This window comes from Haplochromis burtoni, unplaced genomic scaffold (genome assembly GCF_018398535.1).
Source record: "Haplochromis burtoni strain Fernald_Lab_line unplaced genomic scaffold, NCSU_Asbu1 Contig_455, whole genome shotgun sequence".
NCBI lineage: Eukaryota > Metazoa > Chordata > Actinopteri > Cichliformes > Cichlidae > Haplochromis > Haplochromis burtoni.
This window is the reverse complement of record NW_024582816.1, coordinates 234,763-258,682: the sequence shown is the minus strand read 5'-3', so window position 1 is coordinate 258,682 and position 23,920 is coordinate 234,763. Positions and strand designations below refer to the sequence as shown.

General features: G+C 50.5%; 1 protein-coding gene across 7 annotated transcripts in view; it reads right to left on the bottom strand.

Annotated features, from left to right (window-relative positions):
- rasal2 (RAS protein activator like 2) overlaps positions 1–23,920 on the bottom strand; it is a 68,019-nt gene that overhangs the window by 17,041 nt on the left and 27,058 nt on the right. For 4 of the 7 annotated variants that reach the window (XM_005945785.3, XM_042213569.1, XM_042213570.1 and 1 more), the window contains exons 4-5: positions 4,859–4,965; positions 2,833–2,945 (exon numbers count right to left, since the gene is read on the bottom strand). In XM_005945785.3, coding sequence (XP_005945847.1) covers positions 2,833–2,945; positions 4,859–4,965 — 220 coding nt within the window. Of the gene's footprint in view, positions 1–2,832; positions 2,946–4,858; positions 4,966–6,555; positions 6,691–13,357; positions 13,500–18,286; positions 18,429–23,920 lie in introns of those variants that run through there. The other 3 variants (XM_042213571.1, XM_005945788.3, XM_005945787.3) reach the window with 3 other exon arrangements.

Below are 23,920 nucleotides of genomic sequence, written 5' to 3'. Positions count from 1 at the left end.
ACACACACACACACACACACACACACACACACACACACACACACCATCTCTGTCTATGGTAATTCCTGTGATGATGACGATGATGAAGGGCACAGCTGGGTGAATCAGAGGAAGTTTTCAGTTCGCTGAAGTCGAGAGCTCAGAACATCTTCTGGTGTGAGACCAGGAGACACACAAATCCAGAGTCTTCTTAAAAGTTTTTCCCACAGTGCACCTCTCCGTGCACAGTATTGGATCCTCGGGGCTTCCGTAGCAACATTATTGAAGCGCAGCAAACAGCAACGCGGCCGCGCTCGGCAGACCGGGTCACCTTCACGGTTCTGAGGCTGCTCGCAGATTTATTTTTGGCTGTCGACCCGTCGCGTGGGTTCTGCAGCACCACAGGACATTAACTGTGCTCCATAACGAGCTCGACTTCAACCGCTGCACTCAGATAACACCGGAGCTCGCGGTGCGGCTCCCTGCGGCTCAGCTCAACCTCAAACTTCATCTGAAACGTCTGTCAGCGCTTCTCCATCGCCCACAAACCCGGAGACTCCCGTCCAAAGACAGCAGGAGTCAGTCAACCAATCACAACGCACCGTTTTCATCTCACACGCGTGAGTGCAGTCCTACCTGAATCGGAGCGATTTGGAGAGCTGAGCTATCCGAGCTCTGCGGAGGAGAGAGGACGAACCATCCATCAGGAGTCAGAGCTCAGAGCTGACTGAGAGCGAGGCTGCGTGTGTGTGTGTGTGTGTGTGTGTGTGTGTGTGTGTGTGTGTGTGTGTGTGTGTGTGTGTGCAGCATTATCCTGATGTCCAGCTGGCTGTCACTCTGTCGGTTATAAAGCTGCACTCAGCATCAGCACCACGCACACAGAGGCTGGGACAGATGTTGTGCAGAGGTTCAGCAAACACTTCCTGGTGTCACACACTTCCTGTTGGCCGTTAAACCTCGCTCAGGCTTGAAGCTCCTCCCACACCTGCATGAATCCAGGAGGAGACCTGCATCTGGATTAATTCCTCACTCACTCACAGTTTCCTGTCATGACACGCGCACGCCGACCATGTTTGTTCTCATGTTGGTGAATCAGGTTAATCGCTGCGGTCTGAAATCTGCCACGCCCCCATTTCTCCATATAAGGAAACATGCTCACCTCGATGCTGACTCTAACAGTGCCGATTGTCTTAATAAGTCAGGATGCAGTAACCATGGTGATAAATGCTGTAAAGTGTGAAAATCTCGGATTAAATCTGATTATTTTCCCTCAAAGGAAAAACAATCTTGGACTGGTTAAACTGTCGCTTAAAAAAAGCAGACAGGAAGTGAGAGGAAGTGCTACCACAGCACGTGAGGGCGTGGTGGACGGCAGCCCGTCTCTGAGCCTGCTCCTGCTTAAAGGGGCTTCTTCTCCTCACTGTCACCAAGTGCTGCTTGTAGGTGATGGTTGGTGTCGAGTCTTTACAGCTGTATAAACCGTCCGACTGCTGTTGTGTCAAATATCTTTGTTTACTCTCATCAAAATCGCCGAGGAAACGAAAAACATTTTTGTTAAAGGACGTTTTTGAATGACATATTTTCTGGTGACACACATGGATCAGAGCTCAGACAGGAAACGAGTCATTCACGACTTTAAAAATGATTTCACAATAAATTTAAATCGAATTTAACAGGAAAACAGAGTCATACCTGGAAGTTTTCCAGGGAAAAGATCTCATGAAAACACACTCAGGAGGAAACTTTATCTTACAAACCCACCAAACCTCTGCAGAGTGCAGCAGATTCCAGTAAAACCACCTCCAGGCAGTGCTGGGAAGGCTGGGCGGGTTAATGGAAAGAGGGAAAACCCACAACCTCCACCATCAGCAGGAGAGACCTGCTGCATATTCTCCGACCCGCCCTCTGTCTGCCGCACAGAGTTGTCACATGTGACAGACGGACGCCGGGCGTCATTACTGGAGGAAACGCAGAGCGACCAGAAGCAGCAGCCAGAGCAGGAAATGAGCTGCAATATCAGAGTCTGCTGCTCAGCGTCACTGAGCATGAACGACCTGCAGATTCACTCAAACCGACGCGTCCGCGACTCTGACCCGGCCCACAGTCAGAAGCTCTCTCTCTAACAAACCAATCAAACCGTCACCGGCTCGCCGAGACCGAAGGAAACCGTCACATCACGATTCCCAGCAGACCTCTTATGGAGCCAGTTTCCTCCTTCATAACAAACGCTGTTAGAGACCGACTCAGTCGACCCCGCAGGCCTGAGCAAACCTGCAGTTCCTCCAAAGTCCACTAGAGGCTCAGAAGTGAGTCGCCCCCACAGACCCCACGTGAAAGGCAGAAGTGATGCCGTTTGCTCACATCAGGGGTAAAAGCACTCAGCCTGGCTCGTCTGTCTTCATATGATCAGTTTACGTTTAGAAATTCTGAATTTTAGGAACATTTGTCCGTAAATTCATGTAATTTGTTTACATTTATGTTCATTAACATGCACTGTCCTAAATAATGAAATTAAACTGAACAGACGTGGAAACACACTGTGCAGGACCTCAGTGCCTGTTCCAGGCCAGGCTGTCCTGTTTCTAGCAGGGGGGTCTGAACCGTCCATCTGGACCCTGCAGAACCAGCAGAGAGCCCGAGGTGGACCCCGAACACGCAACAGGAGGCCTGACAGCGTCGCCTGCGGGTGGAGATCATCAGGCTGCAGGCGGAGGAAGGACTGTGCACAGACATCCCGTCTGCACCAAGGCTGGAGTGTGTTTATGCTTAGATTTAATGGAATAAAAGACTCAAATCTGAGCGAAGAACAGCTGAAGAACAGCTGAAGAACAGCTCGAGCTCTGGAGGTGTTACCTGTCGGCATCGGCGGGCCGGATGGAGGGCAGTCTGAAGCTGGTGTTTCTGTCCAGTTTGGTCTGACTCCTCGTCCTTTTGATGGAGCCTTTAAGACGTTTACTGAAAAACCCCTGAAGGAGAAACAGCAAAGGTCAGAATCAGTCACAGATGGTGATTTTCACGAGAGCAGCACTGATCTTCACAAAGACACGTTAACGTGGACTTTCATGAGCGTTGGATCGGTGAGTAATCGCTTCAGATATTCGACTGTAACCTCAAACCGTCTTCCAAGAATAAAAGCGGCTCCTGTTTCTACTGATCCACCCTAAAAACTCTCAGATCTCTCAACAGCGTCTCACACGTCCTTTTTCCATCCTGTTTCTGTCACAAGAGCCTCGCTGTGAGCGATGCTGCTGTGGCTCACACAAAGCGCCGCTCTGAGCCAGCGAGGTCGTTCACAGAAACACTTCTCCATCCTCGACCTCACAAACTCAACTCACAGGATCCAGGTGATCCACCAGAAAGATAAACACTGATGCAGCAGCACCATCCCTCAGTCCTCAGCACAAACCACCACCTGCAGTCAGGTTTAATCTCATTATTTTGGTGATTACTGTACGCGATTCAGCAGCGATGAACGGGCTCAGGTGGACGTGCCTCGACTAGAAAACGCCCTCTGGTGGTGTTTTCATGCAGGTGGAATAAATGACGTGAGCGCAGCATCCGCACACACCTGTGCGTTTGAGCTCATTTTAGAGCGACTGTAACTCCGTCACGTTTGCACTGAAGACACAACTCTACAGCGATATTCGCCTGCGCCAGCTGCAGTGAAAGGCGGTGGGGTCTGAGTCGTCCACAGCACAGTGTAGTGTAATGTTTCACAGGTCGCTGAGCTCAGCAGCATGTTTGACCAGCACCTGCTGCCCCCTGGTGGCGTTTTCATGCAGGAGAAACAATAAATGTCTTCAGCTCAGCCACTCTGAGACTTCTGGTAGAAGATTCATGTGTCTGTTGTTTTGCTGGTATTAAAAATCACTCTGACATCTAAACACACTGACACCACCCAGGCCTGCTTCAGGCTGAGTGCTGATTGGTTCCACACTGATGAGTCATCCCTGTATCTCCATCTATGATCAAACTCTGATCAAACCCTTCAGCTCTCAGGTCGTCTGTCACAATAAAAGCCCCGTGCAGAGCTGTGGAAGTGAGCGGCCTCATTTCCGGAGATATTAATATCCTCAAACGCATCACCTCCTCCCCCCCTCCCCTGCAGACTCCCTTCAGGCTCATTGGCTCCTTTTAATGCATCAGAATAAAGACGCATCCTGCCAGAGAGCGAGGAACACTTCAAACAGGCCTCCTGCACCCTTAAAAACCGCCACCGCCAAACAGCCAATCACACCTATTGATCACGATTATTGGTCTCTGAGGATCGCTGAACAGACGACTGAAAGCTTCGTGTCACTTCCTCACCACTGATGAACTCCCAGCATGCTCCCCGGCCGTGTTTACTTAAATCTGCGTGAAGACGTCTGAAACTAAAAATACGACCTGAGAGCTGCGACACAAACTCTCAGCACAGAGTTTCAGCTCTGCTTCAAAGTGCTAACGACGGGAAAACAGTCGCAGCAGAGCTTCAAACAGAGACGCTGGAAACTAACAGAACAACAGCTGCAGTAATATCCTGTGTTCGATTGCACCGACATTTTATTACTGAGCACTTTCCTGATAACCAAGCTAGTTAGCATTAGCATGCCACCCTCCCTTCTGGCTGTGAAAAACTGACGAGGCGTTGATGAGTGATGCCACGACCTAAACACACACGTAACTTATTAGTATCAAGTATTCAGACTTTAGCGCCACCTGCTGGTAACAGGAACTCTGCCTTATGTACAGCCTGATATACAGCAAACAGGCGACACATGTCCGTGCTCTGAGGGTGGAGGAACACCAGAGAGGACAACGGAGCAGAGACGGGCCTGAGATCTCTGTGATGGCGTGCAGTAAATAAATACATGCACAGAGACGCGTTCCCGTTACTCACCGGCACTTTGAACGGAGACGTGTTTGGATTGTCGACTGCGACGCTCTTCTCCGAGCTCCCCAAACCAGAAATACTCCTCCTCCTCGGAGATCTCTCCGAAGAAACTTCTGCAAAGAGAGAGAGAGAGAGGGAGGGTTAACCAGCATCATCATCATCATCAGCCTCTGAGCTGAGCGACGGAGGACAGGTGAAGACGTTCAGACATGACGGAGGACGAGGACAGACGTCGGGTCGCAGATACCTACACCTTCTGTCAAACGTTCTTCCAGTAATCAGGCCGCCAACACACTTCAAGTCATTTTCACCAACCAAAGTGCTGCAAACGGACTGAAAGGTTCAAATAGGAAGAAAACCAGAGAGCGCCAACAGCACGTAACCATGACGACTGCCGCTGACCAGTGCAATCATCTGAGCCGCCACATCTTATGGGCCGTGTCCTGATTTAACTGAAACGTAAACATTTACTGGACTGTAAGTCAAGGCAGATGTTCCACATGAGGTCTACGGGAGAGTCTGATTGGTTACACATCAGAAGTAAAAGCCAATCAGAACTGAGAACAGAGAAACACATTCAGTCTGAAGCAGCAAAAACAAATGAGCTGAAAGAGTCACGATAATAAGAGAGTAACTTTAATGAGACAAACTTTAAAACATGAAGACAAGTCAGCTGTGACGGCGCCACAGCGGCTATGCTAATGGCAAAAAGGCTAAATTATGCTAGCAGCTACATGGACAGGAAGCCTCAGACTTCCTGAAACCAGCTCAGCTAAAACTTGAACATGTGAACAGCAAACAGAAGAGGAGCAGACAGAAGCAGTGCTGGGACCATCTCTACGTTATTTAATATGAACACTAACCAGGATTTCCACGGCTCAATGACAGAGGATTCAAAAGTACACGACTAATAATAAATAACATCAGTGATGAGAGCATGACGCAGATTCTTTCTGCACCTGTAAATCATTCAGATATCGCTCCTCTGTCTCTCCTCTTCTTTAATAATCTGTATCGGCCTCGCCAAGCTTCCTGCTGCAGAAACCAGAGTCTAACATTTCCGCGTCCTCCTCTGCAGCTCTCTGCAAACACATCCAGTGGGCCGGGTTGGGCCCCGAGCCACATGTTTGACACCTCTGTATGAGAGTTCATAACGCAGCCGTTTGGAGCATGAAGACAAACACGAGCCACAATCAGCTGTGGGAGTTCCACCCCGACCCAGCTCAGGCCGCCGCCGCCTTATACGGAGCCAGCAGCGTCATGGCGACACCAGAACAACATGTGGAGAGACGCTGGCGTCCGACCGGCAGCGTGTGGAGCCAACATGATGTTTACATGCTGAGGAAACAAAACGTGCTGCTCTGCAACAGGAAGTGAGGGCAGCATGCAGCAGCGGGGAGCTGTATCAGGTTCCAGCTGCAGGACGAGGCGCTCGCCGCATGCACGCCGCAGGCATGCAGCGCTGCAGGCATGCAGCGCTGCGAGGAAGCCGGGGACAAACTTTCATGCAACCCCCCCACACCCCACCAACCGAACCACCCCTGACGATGGAGGAAGAGGAGCGCTGACGGGGACGCCATCAGCGCTGGTCTTTCACTCCCGGGACAAAGTTGAGGCAACATGCGGCAGGAAGCCAGGTATGACAGGTCGGTCACATGACACGGACAGAGACATACACAGAGGGAGAGAGAGGGAGACGGTACCTCGATCGCAGCTGTTCCCCATCATCTGAGGAGAGGACACACACAGAGTCAGACGGGATTGGCCGGAGCCGCTGCCACCTGTCAGCCAATGAGGTTAAGCTGCAAACATCCGTCTTTGTCCCGTCCTCCACTTTGGCATCCCCCAGCCCTCCCCTCTGCCACCCCTCCCTCCTCAGCACCGCATCCTCCTCCTTCACGCTGCCTCCTTTCCCATCTCCTCCTCCTCTCTCTCCACTCAGCAGTAATTCTAAGTCTCGCTCGTCCGCTCGCTGAGGTTTTACCGCATTTCTTCAATCAATCCCACAAACTGCTCCGTTCTGCTGTCTCTCCTCCTCTTCGTGTCTTCCTTCCTCTCTGCAGACCCTCCTCTCCCTCTCCCTCTCTCTCTGCAGCACCTCCCTCTCCCTCCTCTTCCTCTCTCGCTGCGTTTATCGCTGCCCTCGGAGGATAATTACCAAATAAGTTTCCCCTCAGCCGGCTGATGTGGGACACAACTCTGGGGGCCGAATCACATCAGGCCTGCAAATTAACTCTATTTTCAGAGTCTGTTCATTGATCCGATCACTCGCTAATCACCATTAATCACTTTCAAAAGCATAATTTATGTCATCGGTGACCCGGCACTGAAGAGTCGACGCTTTTTAATAACACAAAATGTTCACACTCTGGCTCTTTAACCATTCAGCACAGGATCCGACGCCTGTCTCTGAGTCTGAAGACTTTCAGAGTTTCTTAATGATCTGCTCTAAAATGAAAATTATTGAAACTTTTAGAAACTGTACCTGCAGCTGCGTGCAGACTATGAAACAGTAATCAGACGCTCTGCCTGCTGTTCAGCTTAAATATTATTTCCTGTCATTCAGACCATCAGCATCAGTCCACACCTGCTGTTGTTGGCACACAGGTAGACTCAGTGCAGCAAAATTTAAACCCACTCATGACCAAGTGTCCTCTGTCACACTCAGTGGATCCTCTGATCATCTATAAATATCTATTGATCAGCTGTGTCTCAAATATCTGTACTCTGAGACAAGTAATCGGCAGATGAGCCACACCAGGAATCGAACCAGCAAACATGTGACGTGTGATCAACAGTAATCATCAGTTTGCTCAGGTTTTCACCTTCCTCCTCCTCCTCCTCCTCCTGCTGCTGCTAACGAGATATTGATCAGCGGGAACTCGGCTCAATCTGTCGTTTCAGCGGATCCACCAGAGACACGCGACCTTCACAGACGGGGTCACGGTCAAACCAGAGACCAGCAGCTCGCCAGTCTGGTGCTTTGGTCTATTTTTGCTTAGGTCTGTGACCTGTGGGCGTGGCTTACACTAACACTGTAGCTAACAGACTGAGGTAAAAACCATGCACGTGCACTGCTTCTGAAACTTTGCACCTTTTCATCTAAATACGCTTTTTAAAAAAAACAAAGTTATCAGCTGATGCAGCTAGCTGCTAATTAGTGCTAACACCCACGTTTGTTAGCAGTAACCTCACAGCAGCCATGTTATTGGCCAGATGATGTCATTAAGCTTCCAACCGCACAAACACGCGCCATTGGTCCAGTTCAGGTCAAGCTAGTAGACAGCTAGCAGCTCAGCCGCCTGTCAGTCAAACAGGCCCCGCCCCCAATAATACAAACTTTAAGCAGGCTGTAAACATGTTGCAAGCATTGACTCACTGCCAGAGCCTCTAGTGGTCATTAGAGGAACTGCAGGTACAAAAGCATGAACGTGTGAACAGATGCACACTGAGGGACTCTGGACGGCTTTCAGTTGCTGGATCTTTCCGCCGCCCTCCCTCTGACAACCACGACTTTGGGTTAAATCGGCTCACGTGTCGGCTCGTAGGTATCGAGCTTCCCGGACGGACTCGTGGGAAAACCGCTGCTAAAAATAAGCCTGAGGGCAGAGAGAGGCAGAGCCGAGGGACAGGAGGAGGCTATCGGGTGTCAGAGAAACTCATCCATCAGCTGCTGGTGTCGGTGCACGCGATGGTTTCAGCCTGTTTGAGTTTAAAATCCCGTCGGCCTCCGAGGGCTCCCTGAACATCTGTCCGCTCACAGCTGGCTGATTAGTTTAATGTCTGAGTTATCCACTCGACCGCCTGATGAATGAGCAGCTCTGTGAGGACAAACCTCCACAAACAGAAACCTGCACATAAACAACCAGGTAATACTGACCAATCACATCTCAGCAGACAGCGAGCAGGTAAACACTGAACCGTGAGCACCCTCCTCCCATCATAAGTGGTTCAACCTGTCACCTGTGTGTGTGTGTGTGTGTGTGTGTGTGTGTGTGTGTGTGTCAGTAGTGTGACACCGCTCAGAAAAGATGAATGGGTGGATGTGATGTCATCAGAAAGGAGCGTGAGGAATGCTGAAGCTGACCTCTGTTGAACTCTGGCTCATTCAGGAGTTGACACAACAGCTGACACACACACACACACACACACACACACACACACACACACACACACACACACACACACACACACACACACACACACCAGTCTGCTGCACAAAGAAACCTTTGTTGTCTGCAGGGCAGAGTGGGCGGAGCTTTCACAGCAGCAGGTATAAGGTGAGATTCCCAGAAAGTCCTGGTTTTAGCGAATGTTTCCCAGAGTGGGAGCGTGTCTAAGAGCAGAGCCGTGAGGCCACAGCGCCTGCATGAAGGTGAAACAGCCTCATGTCCAAACATCATCAGGCGTCTGGGCTCACGGCCGTTACATCACAGGTCTGATGGCTCATGACATCATTTATCAGTGTTTACACATTTTTTGTATTAACGGCTGTCAGCCTGCAGCAAATCTCACATATTTTATATGATTATTAGAAAACAACAAACTAAAAGATTCCGTGTAACAAAAAACACTGAAGAGTGACAGTGGGTGAAGGGATCACTTCTTTCCACATTTAAACAATTTCAAGTGTTTGAATGTGGAAATACTGACGGTAGGAACAGCGTGGATCCTGTGGAGGGCTCAGAAACCACCGCGTTCTCTGGCGTTCGCCTTTTTTAAACTTGTTGTGCCGGCTTTGTTCCTTCTCTTCAGTTGTCATCAGTTTTTCTCAGCAGGAATGATAAAAACAACGAGACCCCGTCAGCCCTCCTCCTCACACTCAGCTCCGCTTTCACAACAAATATTCAAAGAATTTCTTTTCACATAATGAAACCAGTTCTGTTTGTCGAGCCTCGTTCGGCCCGTGCGCGTCCGCCGCCTCCTCTCGCGTCGCTTCACATTCCTCTGAATAAATTAACAGTATCAGTGAGACTGAGCCACCAGCTCGCCCCGCTGCCGCTGCTCAAACCACGACCACGGCGCCAGGATTCAACCTGCTGTCACCTGCCCGATCGGCTCGGATGTCGTTCGCTTTGGTTTCTGTCATGAGGAATGTCAGGGCAGATTTAAGACGTTTGGAGCGAGTGTCGGATAATAAACAGCTGGTCCACACACTCAGTTACACGTATTATTTCTATTACAGGTAATCAAAGCTGAAGTTTTGATCGTTTTGTCGCAGACCTTAAACGTTCTTGCTTCATCAGACCTCCTGAAGCTGTGGCTTCATTAACAGTGTGGAGCATCAGGTCATCTTCACCTGCAGAGCTCAAACTGGGATCATTTAAAAGCAGTCCTGAGCCGCAGCTTGTATCTTTGAATTCAGCTGTTTTCAGTCTGGATGCCACAGGTGTACGAGATCCAGCTCCGTGAACTCGAGCGTGGGCTGCAACAGGACGCCACCGCGGTGCAGCGTTTGTGATGATGTCAGAGCGGCAGCGACTCTGCTGAGTCGTGTTTAGGGACATTGATGCAGTTTAATGCATGAAAGTCGCTGACGCTCTGCTGACGCTCTGCTGACGCTCTGCAGAATTCATCCTTTGACTTTAACATCAGCACAGACACGGTGAGCCGGGAGCTTCCTGGTACTTCCTGGCAGCTCAGCCTCTGAACGCTGCGCCGTCTTCACCTGATTTTTAACTCAAATGTTTCTGGATTTGAAAACATTTGCTGCTCTGTTATTTGGTAAGCTTCTTTAAAGTCCCGTTGCTGTTCTGAGCTCTACATTATTGTTTGCGACACTTTAATTTCAGATCAGCTCGAATGTAAAGCGTGAATTTGTGGCTGACTTCAGATTTGTTTCCACAGCTCTTATTTCCAAGTTCTGGAATAAACCTTTAGTCTGAATAAATGTTATTTTGTTTCGTCCTATTATTGCAAACTCCTGTTACAAACAGTCGAATCTGACCTGGGGTCAGTCGTCTTCCCGTGCTGCGAGGACGCCGCCCTCATTAAACTCCAGAGTGACAGAATCACAGTTACAGCCTCGATCAGAGCGAGCGAGGCGCCTGTGGAGACGCGTGGTCTCTGCTGCCACGAAGCTTCTCTGCAGGTCTTTCATAACGCCGCCTCCTGCAAGGTCAAAGGTCAAACTCTCTAAAAACAAAACTGCAGGAAACAGTGGCGTGCTCCTTTAAAGGGAGCTCCCGTCATGCTGCGTGCATCCTCAGATGGGAGTCGTCTTCGGGAAATTTGGGACACAATGATCTAATCATAGCAGGAGCGGGGACAGCTGGAGCGCCGCGATTTAGGCTAACTGTCACAGCATCCGTTAATAATGACGAGCAGCCGAGCGCACGGAGCCGGAAGAAACGTGAGAGCCGCCGAGCACCAGGCGCCCACAGTAAGGAGACGTCAGCGTACCTCCAGATCTGAGAGGCTGAAGTCATGTTTGCACACTGAGTGTGACTCAGGCTGGCCGTTATAATAACCATCATCAATGAGCTCGTTAATACGCTTTAACTAGCAGGTCATTACTGAGCACTAATAACAATGAAACCGAGGTCACTCAGAGGTCACTTTGATCTTTATTGTTCTCCCTGATGACGAGCGGCTCTGCATTGGAGCAACAAGTGCATCATGGGACGGACGCTGACGACGCTGAGCCGTGAATGACTGTAAGCTGTGATAATGGTTGCCATGGTGCTGCAGCCACACAGGTTTTTGTTTTTTAAACTGTCCTCACACAGGAAGTGATGACAGACCGCAGGCAGAAGAGACTGGGCGGGGCTCGCCCGGTTTCTCAAGATGACATCATGTGTTGTGAATGAACTCTGAGATAAGAGGAAGAATCCTGACCTCAGGTGTCACCAGATTTGTTGCTGAGGTGACTACAGGACTGGCTGAGGTCACGCCTCTGCATTACTGAGGACTGACAACGTCCTGCTGACTGTCAGCTGATGCTTCACACTTAAATATATATCATTTATTTTAGAGAAACGAGCTGGAAAACATTTATTTGCTGATTAAGTCAGAGGACTGTGAGTCAGGAGAGCGAGGGCCACATCCTTCTCAACCTTTGTCATGTGCACTTGGTTTCTAACGACCTGGTTAGAAATAATGGTCGGTTTGATAAAATACAGGTTTAGTCTATCTTATTTTTTCCTACAGTCGAGCTCTTGTTCTGTTCCACACACTCGCTGTAGTCTCAGTCCAGTGTAATAACCCTGGAGCAGGTTTTACTCCCAGCATGCTCCGAGAGCTGGTTTTAAAGTTCAACCACGATCTGAAAGCTAAAGTCGGTTCTGCTTCAGATCTCAGCGTGGAGGTTTTAATGCATCATCATTTCTAAATACATGTTTACCTTTAATGTCTAAATGATTCTGACTCTCACCTGTCCTCCGCCATCACGCATCCTGCCTGCAGTCTGGGCGTGACCTCTGACACGGAGCTTTGATTTGACATTCAAATCACCAACGGGCCGCAGCCATGTTTTCTCCAGGAACATGAGCCTCCATCATGTGGACTCTGACACAGCCCCACCTCAGCTACTCTGCACAGACTTCCTGTTACATACAGGGCTTTAACCCGCCCACATCACACACTCATGTACACCTGACGACCCGAGCTGCAGGACAGGGATGCAATGATCGGGACCAAAGAACCAAAAGGTGATTAAAGTGCCGCGCTGCGACAGCCCGTTACCTTGCTGACACGCTCGCTGCGTTAGGTTAACACTTGTTAGGAAGCTTTTATTGCACCATAACAGTAACACAGCATGTCGTTAACTGCCTGCTCCACTCCGTGTGCGAGGAGCTGCATCGCTGCGAGCCGAGAGCAGGGGAAGGACAGACGACATGAACACATAACAGAGAGGTTTTGGCTTTCCTCCAGAGCAAAACCCACAGAGCTGACATAAAAACTGTTTAGTGCTTATATGCACAGTCATCCCTTCAAAGACGTCTGAGAAACACCAAGCAGTTCTCATCACCTCAGTCCTGCTGACTGTCAGGATCTTACTAAAAGACACTCGAGCTTAAATTCAAATTGTGGGGCCTGAGAAATCAGAAATGTGCTCTCCTGAATAATCATCACAACGTTGTCATCATTGTTCACATCTTCGTCGTCATTTCTTTGTGCCGTTTGTGTTTGAAAGCGCTGTATAAAGAAAGTTTATGACTGCACCTGTTAAAGCTCAGAGCTGAACGTCTCTTTTCTTTCATGTCTGAATAAAATTCAGACCAGCAGCAGCTCGACTGATCCATCAGCTGAACACGTTCACCTCTGATGGTGATCGATAACTGATCGATAACTGATGCCAGGCTGCTGATCGGAGAAACTAACTTCTCCTCTCGGTCCGACTCCTCGCGGAGCCTGAAGCTGCAGCTCTGCAGGCAAACTTCAACCGAACACGCGCCCGAACGCAGCCGGCGGAGAGCGCTCCGGAGGCGGGCAGCAGACCGAGCTTCTCCCGGTGTCTGCCCGACCTCCGGAGGTCCGACCGGAGGGTTAGAGAGAGACACTCACCCGGAAAGTCCATCACAACCGCGATAACTCTAAAGTCATGTCCTCACTCAGTCCGGACGGTCTCACTCCGTCAGCAAACAGCAGCTCAGCGCACACTTCCCCCGCACCTTCACAATAAAGGTCCGAACCAGGAAACTGCGCTGTCAGCGAAGCGCTCGGCCTTCAGTATAAAACTGTGATAACAGCATTTACAACCCACGGCTCGTTAACACAACGAGCCAGCATTGGCTCAGCTTGTTGGCAGTTTTATTTTCGTGGCTCTCTCTTGCTATTTGTGTCCCGTTACACAACGAGCTCAACAAGTTAAATTCAAACCTCACAAAACAACAACAAAAGCTTCTCGGAGGCTTTTATGATGGAGACATAAATAAAAAAAGGTGATGTTTAGATGTTAAACCTGCTTAGAGAGCAGTTGGAGAGTGTTTGCAGACACTCGCCAACCCTCATGACCAGCAGTTACATCGCATCCAGTATGGTGGACAGCCCCTTTATAATCTGCCACGTCCGGCGGGAGGAAAAATTAACCGTTAGAGTGAAAAAAACAAACAAGTATCAGTGCATTCAGTTTAAATATCAGTGGCCGAGGACACGTCAAAGAACAGATAAATATGAATGATGCAAATATAAATGGTGTTTTTCAGATTTGTAGTTTTGCTGCTGATGGAGCGAACTGATCTGACTTGAATGATTTATGTCTGTGTGAACATGACAGAGTCACATGTAGCCTGAGGGAGCGCTTTTAATATCAGCAGCATTTGTTTTATTGAGGAATTTATGGACTGAATCCAGACTTGTGTCACAGACTTTTACTTTGAAGGTGAGTTTGGAGCAGGAGGTGGTGGTTTTATTGTGGTGGAGCAGACAGGAATGCAGCAGATCCAGAGATGAAGCGAGACGAGAGATCAGCCTGAAACAACAACGAGGAGCGAAGACAAAAACCCGTTTTGGAGACTTTTGCAGCAGCTGAACAGAGAGCGCGGCAAAGAGTGGCGAGAGCTTTAAAAACAGCCCCAAACAAAAGAGCCTGTGTGGGACCCACGCTGAGAGACAGGCACACTGAAAAGCACTCCGAGAGCTCAGGTTAAAGGTCTGGCTTCAAACACATGAAGGAGAACCGTGCCGTTAACTCAGTACGAAGACGTTTCACAATCATGTCTTTGTGCGTGTGTAATAATGTATCTATAATATACAAGTACACGGGGAACAGGAAGTGCAATGGTTCCCGTACGGCCACTCTGAAAAAATTCCCGTGCATTTGTACTGAGACGGGACGGAGCAGAGGAGAAGGCGTCGCCGGACTTCCTGGGATTTCTGAAAATGTGTTGTGTGACTTCCAGCTCGTACTCCGGTTGGCTGAGAGAAGTGAAAATCTCAGAGCTGTGAAACGATTCAAAAGCAGCCCGACAGCGATCATGTGACCAGAGAGACGACCCTTCAGCAGTCATGTCTTTACTAACACTGATTGGTCGAGCAGTCTGAATGGATCCAACCAATGTTGAGTGAGTCTGCCACACACAGTATGAAACTCATCATTCAGCCTCAGTCAGACGGTTAAACCATAAATCTGTACTACAGTAGTCCAGCTTACCTAAACCCAGTATTACTCCAGTTAAACCAGTGCTGCTTTTATTTGACAGCCTGGATTCCAGTCCCGTGACCCTCAAAACTGACCGACTGACCTTTAACTACAGACTCTCCTGCTGTGACCACCTGCAGCCTGACAGGAAGTCACCTGCACAGGTGAGCGAAGGCGTGACCTGAGGCCTGGAGCTACGTTCACAAACAGATCATCTGCTGCGATCAGGCCGCGGCCCAGGAAGAACCTCAGCTGGACGCTCCTGTGTCACAGCGAGGAAGAGGAGGAGGAGGAGGCTGCAGAGCAGAACTTAATGAGCACATAGTCAGCACTGTAATTAGACTATACCGAAGACAGAGGACTACAATTATATCTCAGCTCTGTCACTGCTGCTCGGCCTTCAGTTTGCAAACAACAAGCAAAAAGAAGCAGAGGAGGAGGAGGAAGAGGAGGAGGAAGACGAGGAGAATAAAACAGGGTTTAATTTCCTGATTTAGTATTTTGCTTCACACCCTGGTTTTAAGTCTCAGAGAGCGTCGGGTGTTTCAAAACATCCAGTGAACTCAGAGAAAGGGTCAGAAATGTTTGATTGAAAACGCTCTGGACACAGTCTGAACAGTTTGACTCCAGACTGGATTCAGCTAAAAACTGGAACAGGATACAGACAAACCTGGTTTTAAACCAGTCACACACCAAAGATCGTTCATCGTATTAATCCTGAACAGTCTACACCTGCGAATAAATCCACTTTAAATCCAGCATGAAATACAGGAAAATTCTAGTGTGAAACCAGTGACTCATCAAGCACAATCTCCAGTATTTCCAGTATAACTTCAGCATTAGTCTCTGACTAGATCCTAAACCAAGTAAAAATGTGTTATCAAAAACAAAACAAAAGAAAAACACCACAAACCTGCAATACTGCACTTAACCCAGCATTAAACCGCAGATCCAGTATTAACAGCCCACAGACACTGGTTTCATCCCCAGTAACAAACACATCATCCAGCCATAATCCAGCTTTAATCCAGATCTGCCAGTAACTACAACAAAATGGTTTTTGCAGATAAAACCAGTTGTAACCCAGAATTATAAACCCAGTTAAACCAGTAGAAACTCAGGGTGAGTCTGCTGTGGACCATCAATAAAAACCAGGAAACTCCAGTGTTAAACCAACGATTGCCCAGTATAAATGTTGCCCAGTATAAATGTTGCCCAGTATAAATGTTGCCCAGTATAAATGTTGCCCAGTATAAATGTTGCCCAGTATAAATGTTGCCCAGTATAAATGTTGCCCAGTATAAATGTTGTATTGACTGTAAACACAGGAACATTTTCAATGACATCAGTTTGAATGAAGCATTAAACCCAGAAAATTCCATCATTAGATCCTGTAAATTTCCAGTATGAAACCAGTATAAATCTGATATTGTACCCAAGCTAAAAAACCAGTGTTACATTCCCACCAGTAGCCTGGTATTAAACCAGTTAAGCTTTTTTTCAAACAAGTATTTACACCAGTATCCACACACTCACTGCCTGATTTAATACCAGAATAATCCCAGTAGAGATCCAGTTCATACTGGTTGTTAGGGGCCTGTTTTGTGGGGGCAGACCGGCCACATTAACATATAAATAACCTCCCCCCTGCGAGGGGCCGGTGGGTGGTGGGGGATTAAGGAGGTCATTGAATGAATGGGCTCCTGTGTGGCTGAATGACGGGCGAGTGGGGGGGTGGGGTGGGGGGGGGGGGGGGGGGGGGGGGGGGGGGGGGGGGGGGGGGGGGGGGGGGGGGGGGGGGGGGGGGGGGGGGGGGGGGGGGGGGGGGGGGGGGGGGGGGGGGGGGGGGGGGGGGGGGGGGGGGGGGGGGGGGGGGGGGGGGGGGGGGGGGGGGGGGGGGGGGGGGGGGGGGGGGGGGGGGGGGGGGGGGGGGGGGGGGGGGGGGGGGGGGGGGGGGGGGGGGGGGGGGGGGGGGGGGGGGGGGGGGGGGGGGGGGGGGCCCCACTCCCTACTGATCAATAAACTCATCAATGCGGCTAAACTCTGAGTCAAAGCTTTTTAAACTGTCGGCGTGTTGTTTCCCGACAGCCCCGAGGACCCCTGCAGCTCTGGGTGGGAATCCCCTCAGCCCGGGCGTCGGGGGCAGCGGGGGTCAGCCGCGTTCCTTCAGACGGACGGACACTGGACGCTTTGTCCTCAGGCATTCCTCGGTCAGAGGCGACGTTCCCACACAGAGCCGCAAAATTACAGGCTGCACCCGAACGCCTCATTACAGCAGACAAACATCCACCTGAGAGACGCAGCGCGCCGACACGTCACAGGAGCCAGAGCTGCAATCACAGGTTACACACAAACCTCCCAAACTGCACACAAAAACTCTCACGCCTCAGACAGCTGTGAACATCTGGCAGCTGAAACATCCACCAGCAGAAATTCACCAGAAATGCTCCACGACTGGTTCCTAACTTCAAACTTGTGTAGGAGAAATCATGAAAATATTCGCTTTTTCTTTTAGATGCAAACAAAGTGAATAAAATCAAGACTTTTTTATATTTTACACTTTTAAATCTTATATTTAAAAATATATATGAATCCTTAATTTAGTAGAAAAATCTTTAATACAATGATTGTTATGATGCCGACAAGCGTCATGAAAACAGGATCACTAAAAATCAAATAACCAGTATGAAACCAAGGATAGAACCGAGTTTATGGGTAAAACCACTTTCAAACCCACATGAATCCCAGACTGACACCATCAGGGCCCAGCTTCATACAAACCACCACAACAACCAGTATGAATCCAGCTTCTAAGCAAATATCGTCCCAGTAGTCTCCAGTATAAATATATTTCTCCAGTCTAGTTAACCCAGTATAACGTCACAGTTAAACCAATATAGGATTAGTGTTTAACCCAGTATTAAAGTCAAACCACAGGTCGCCGTGACGCCGAAAATGCCAACAAGCACAAAAGCTCGACGCTAAAATAGTTTTTATCTGTTTTATAGTTTGTAATCACACACACACACACACACACACACACACACCAGAAGAGATAAAATTCAGACCAGCAGCAGCTCGACTGATCCATCAGCTGAACACGTTCACCTCTGATGGTGATCGATAACTGATCGATAACTGATGCCAGGCTGCTGATCGGAGAAACTAACTTCTCCTCTCGGTCCGACTCCTCGCGGAGCCTGAAGCTGCAGCTCTGCAGGCAAACTTCAACCGAACACGCGCCCGAACGCAGCCGGCGGAGAGCGCTCCGGAGGCGGGCAGCAGACCGAGCTTCTCCCGGTGTCTGCCCGACCTCCGGAGGTCCGACCGGAGGGTTAGAGAGAGACACTCACCCGGAAAGTCCATCACAGCCGCGATAACTCTAAAGTCATGTCCTCACTCAGTCCGGACGGTCTCACTCCGTCAGCAAACAGCAGCTCAGCGCACACTTCCCCCGCACCTTCACAATAAAGGTCCGAACCAGGAAACTGCGCTGTCAGCGAAGCGCTCGGCCTTCAGTATAAAACTGTGATAACAGCATTTACAACCCACGGCTCGTTAACACAACGAGCCAGCATTGGCTCAGCTTGTTGGCAGTTTTATTTTCGTGGCTCTCTCTTGCTATTTGTGTCCCGTTACACAACGAGCTCAACAAGTTAAATTCAAACCTCACAAAACAACAACAAAAGCTTCTCGGAGGCTTTTATGATGGAGACATAAATAAAAAAAGGTGATGTTTAGATGTTAAACCTGCTTAGAGAGCAGTTGGAGAGTGTTTGCAGACACTCGCCAACCCTCATGACCAGCAGTTACATCGCATCCAGTATGGTGGACAGCCCCTTTATAATCTGCCACGTCCGGCGGGAGGAAAAATTAACCGTTAGAGTGAAAAAAACAAACAAGTATCAGTGCATTCAGTTTAAATATCAGTGGCCGAGGACACGTCAAAGAACAGATAAATATGAATGATGCAAATATAAATGGTGTTTTTCAGATTTGTAGTTTTGCTGCTGATGGAGCGAACTGATCTGACTTGAATGATTTATGTCTGTGTGAACATGACAGAGTCACATGTAGCCTGAGGGAGCGCTTTTAATATCAGCAGCATTTGTTTTATTGAGGAATTTATGGACTGAATCCAGACTTGTGTCACAGACTTTTACTTTGAAGGTGAGTTTGGAGCAGGAGGTGGTGGTTTTATTGTGGTGGAGCAGACAGGAATGCAGCAGATCCAGAGATGAAGCGAGACGAGAGATCAGCCTGAAACAACAACGAGGAGCGAAGACAAAAACCCGTTTTGGAGACTTTTGCAGCAGCTGAACAGAGAGCGCGGCAAAGAGTGGCGAGAGCTTTAAAAACAGCCCCAAACAAAAGAGCCTGTGTGGGACCCACGCTGAGAGACAGGCACACTGAAAAGCACTCCGAGAGCTCAGGTTAAAGGTCTGGCCTCAAACACATGAAGGAGAACCGTGCCGTTAACTCAGTACGAAGACGTTTCACAATCATGTCTTTGTGCGTGTGTAATAATGTATCTATAATATACAAGTACACGGGGAACAGGAAGTGCAATGGTTCCCGTACGGCCACTCTGAAAAAATTCCCGTGCATTTGTACTGAGACGGGACGGAGCAGAGGAGAAGGCGTCGCCGGACTTCCTGGGATTTCTGAAAATGTGTTGTGTGACTTCCAGCTCGTACTCCGGTTGGCTGAGAGAAGTGAAAATCTCAGAGCTGTGAAACGATTCAAAAGCAGCCCGACAGCGATCATGTGACCAGAGAGACGACCCTTCAGCAGTCATGTCTTTACTAACACTGATTGGTCGAGCAGTCTGAATGGATCCAACCAATGTTGAGTGAGTCTGCCACACACAGTATGAAACTCATCATTCAGCCTCAGTCAGACGGTTAAACCATAAATCTGTACTACAGTAGTCCAGCTTACCTAAACCCAGTATTACTCCAGTTAAACCAGTGCTGCTTTTATTTGACAGCCTGGATTCCAGTCCCGTGACCCTCAAAACTGACCGACTGACCTTTAACTACAGACTCTCCTGCTGTGACCACCTGCAGCCTGACAGGAAGTCACCTGCACAGGTGAGCGAAGGCGTGACCTGAGGCCTGGAGCTACGTTCACAAACAGATCATCTGCTGCGATCAGGCTGCGGCCCAGGAAGAACCTCAGCTGGACGCTCCTGTGTCACAGCGAGGAAGAGGAGGAGGCTGCAGAGCAGAACTTAATGAGCACACAGTCAGCACTGTAATTAGACTATACCGAAGACAGAGGACTACAATTATATCTCAGCTCTGTCACTGCTGCTCGGCCTTCAGTTTGCAAACAACAAGCAAAAAGAAGCAGAGGAGGAGGAGGAAGAGGAGGAGGAAGAGGAGGAGAATAAAACAGGGTTTAATTTCCTGATTTAGTATTTTGCTTCACGCCCTGGTTTTAAGTCTCAGAGAGCGTCGGGTGTTTCAAAACATCCAGTGAACTCAGAGAAAGGGTCAGAAATGTTTGATTGAAAACGCTCTGGACACAGTCTGAACAGTTTGACTCCAGACTGGATTCAGCTAAAAACTGGAACAGGATACAGACAAACCTGGTTTTAAACCAGTCACACACCAAAGATCGTTCATCGTATTAATCCTGAACAGTCTACACCTGCGAATAAATCCACTTTAAATCCAGCATGAAATACAGGAAAATTCTAGTGTGAAACCAGTGACTCATCAAGCACAATCTCCAGTATTTCCAGTATAACTTCAGCATTAGTCTCTGACTAGATCCTAAACCAAGTAAAAATGTGTTATCAAAAACAAAACAAAAGAAAAACACCACAAACCTGCAATACTGCACTTAACCCAGCATTAAACCGCAGATCCAGTATTAACAGCCCACAGACACTGGTTTCATCCCCAGTAACAAACACATCATCCAGCCATAATCCAGCTTTAATCCAGATCTGCCAGTAACTACAACAAAATGGTTTTTGCAGATAAAACCAGTTGTAACCCAGAATTATAAACCCAGTTAAACCAGTAGAAACTCAGGGTGAGTCTGCTGTGGACCATCAATAAAAACCAGGAAACTCCAGTGTTAAACCAACGATTGCCCAGTATAAATGTTGCCCAGTATAAATGTTGCCCAGTATAAATGTTGCCCAGTATAAATGTTGTCCGATTCAGTATAAATTTGTCCCAGTATAAATGTTGCCCAGTATAAATGTTGCCCAGTATAAATGTTGCCCAGTATAAATGTTGTATTGACTGTAAACACAGGAACATTTTCAATGACATCAGTTTGAATGAAGCATTAAACCCAGAAAATTCCATCATTAGATCCTGTAAATTTCCAGTATGAAACCAGTATAAATCTGATATTGTACCCAAGCTAAAAAACCAGTGTTACATTCCCACCAGTAGCCTGGTATTAAACCAGTTAAGCTTTTTTTCAAACAAGTATTTACACCAGTATCCACACACTCACTGCCTGATTTAATACCAGAATAATCCCAGTAGAGATCCAGTTCATACTGGTTGTTAGGGGCCTGTTTTGTGGGGGCAGACCGGCCACATTAACATATAAATAACCTCCCCCCTGCGAGGGGCCGGTGGGTGGTGGGGGATTAAGGAGGTCATTGAATGTGGCTCCTTGTGGCTTGTGAGGAGCGTAGTGTGGGGGGGGGGGGGGGGGGGGGGGGGGGGGGGGGGGGGGGGGGGGGGGGGGGGGGGGGGGGGGGGGGGGGGGGGGGGGGGGGGGGGGGGGGGGGGGGGGGGGGGGGGGGGGGGGGGGGGGGGGGGGGGGGGGGGGGGGGGGGGGGGGGGGGGGGGGGGGGGGGGGGGGGGGGGGGGGGGGGGGGGGGGGGGGGGGAGGGGGGGGGGGGGGGGGGGGGGGGGGGGGGGGGGGGGGGGGGGGGGGGGGGGGGGGGGGGGGGGGGGGGGGGGGGGGGGGCGGGGGGGGGGGGGGGGGGGGGGGGGGGGGGGGGGGGGGGGGGGGGGGGGGGGGGGGGGGGGGGGGGGGGGGGGGGGGGGCGGGGGGGGGGGGGGGGGGGGGGGGGGGGGGGGGGGGGGGGGGGGGGGGGGGGGGGGGGGGGGGGGGGGGGGGGGGGGGGGGGGGGGGGGGGGGGGGGGGGGGGGGGGGGGGGGGGGGGGGGGGGGGGGGGGGGGGGGGGGGGGGGGGGGGGGGGGGGGGGGGGGGGGGCGGGGGGGGGGGGGGGGGGGGGGGGGGGGGGGGGGGGGGGGGGGGGGGGGGGGGGGGGGGGGGGGGGGGGGGGGGGGGGGGGGGGGGGGGGGGGGGGGGGGGGGGGGGGGGGGGGGGGGGGGGGGGGGGGGGGGGGGGGGGGGGGGGGGGGGGGGGGGGGGGGGGTGGGGGGGGGGGGGGGGGGGGGGGGGGGGGGGGGGGGGGGGGGGGGGGGGGGGGGGGGGGGGGGGGGGGGGGGGGGGGGGGGGGGGGGGGGGGGGGGGGGGGGGGGGGGGGGGGGGGGGGGGGGGGGGGGGGGGGGGGGGGGGGGGGGGGGGGGGGGGGGGGGGGCTTTCCTATCAGTCTCCTAAACTGATCAATAAACTCATCAATGCGGCTAAACTCTGAGTCAAAGCTTTTTAAACTGTCGGCGTGTTGTTTCCCGACAGCCCCGAGGACCCCTGCAGCTCTGGGTGGGAATCCCCTCAGCCCGGGCGTCGGGGGCAGCGGGGGTCAGCCGCGTTCCTTCAGACGGACGGACACTGGACGCTTTGTCCTCAGGCATTCCTCGGTCAGAGGCGACGTTCCCACACAGAGCCGCAAAATTACAGGCTGCACCCGAACGCCTCATTACAGCAGACAAACATCCACCTGAGAGACGCAGCGCGCCGACACGTCACAGGAGCCAGAGCTGCAATCACAGGTTACACACAAACCTCCCAAACTGCACACAAAAACTCTCACGCCTCAGACAGCTGTGAACATCTGGCAGCTGAAACATCCACCAGCAGAAATTCACCAGAAATGCTCCACGACTGGTTCCTAACTTCAAACTTGTGTAGGAGAAATCATGAAAATATTCGCTTTTTCTTTTAGATGCAAACAAAGTGAATAAAATCAAGACTTTTTTATATTTTACACTTTTAAATCTTATATTTAAAAATATATATGAATCCTTAATTTAGTAGAAAAATCTTTAATACAATGATTGTTATGATGCCGACAAGCGTCATGAAAACAGGATCACTAAAAATCAAATAACCAGTATGAAACCAAGGATAGAACCGAGTTTATGGGTAAAACCAGTTTCAAACCCACATGAATCCCAGACTGACACCATCAGGGCCCAGCTTCATACAAACCACCACAACAACCAGTATGAATCCAGCTTCTAAGCAAATATCGTCCCAGTAGTCTCCAGTATAAATATATTTCTCCAGTCTAGTTAACCCAGTATAACGTCACAGTTAAACCAATATAGGATTAGTGTTTAACCCAGTATTAAAGTCAAACCACAGGTCGCCGTGACGCCGAAAATGCCAACAAGCACAAAAGCTCGACGCTAAAATAGTTTTTATCTGTTTTATAGTTTGTAATCACACACACACACACACACACACACAGCACCAACACACGACCACACCAACACCACACACAAAACACACACACACACACACACACAACACACACACACACCGACACACACACACACACACACACACACACGCACACAACACACACAACACACACACACACACACACACACACACACACACACACACACACACACACACACGCGCACGCACCACACTGCACCACACCACCCACCACCAGCACACACACACACGCACCACACACACACACACACCACCCACACACACACACAGCACACAACACACACACGCACACACCACACACACACACGCACGCACACACACACACACACACACACACACACACACACACACACACACGACACACACACACACACACACGCACCCACGCACACACCGCCACGCCGCACGCGACGCACG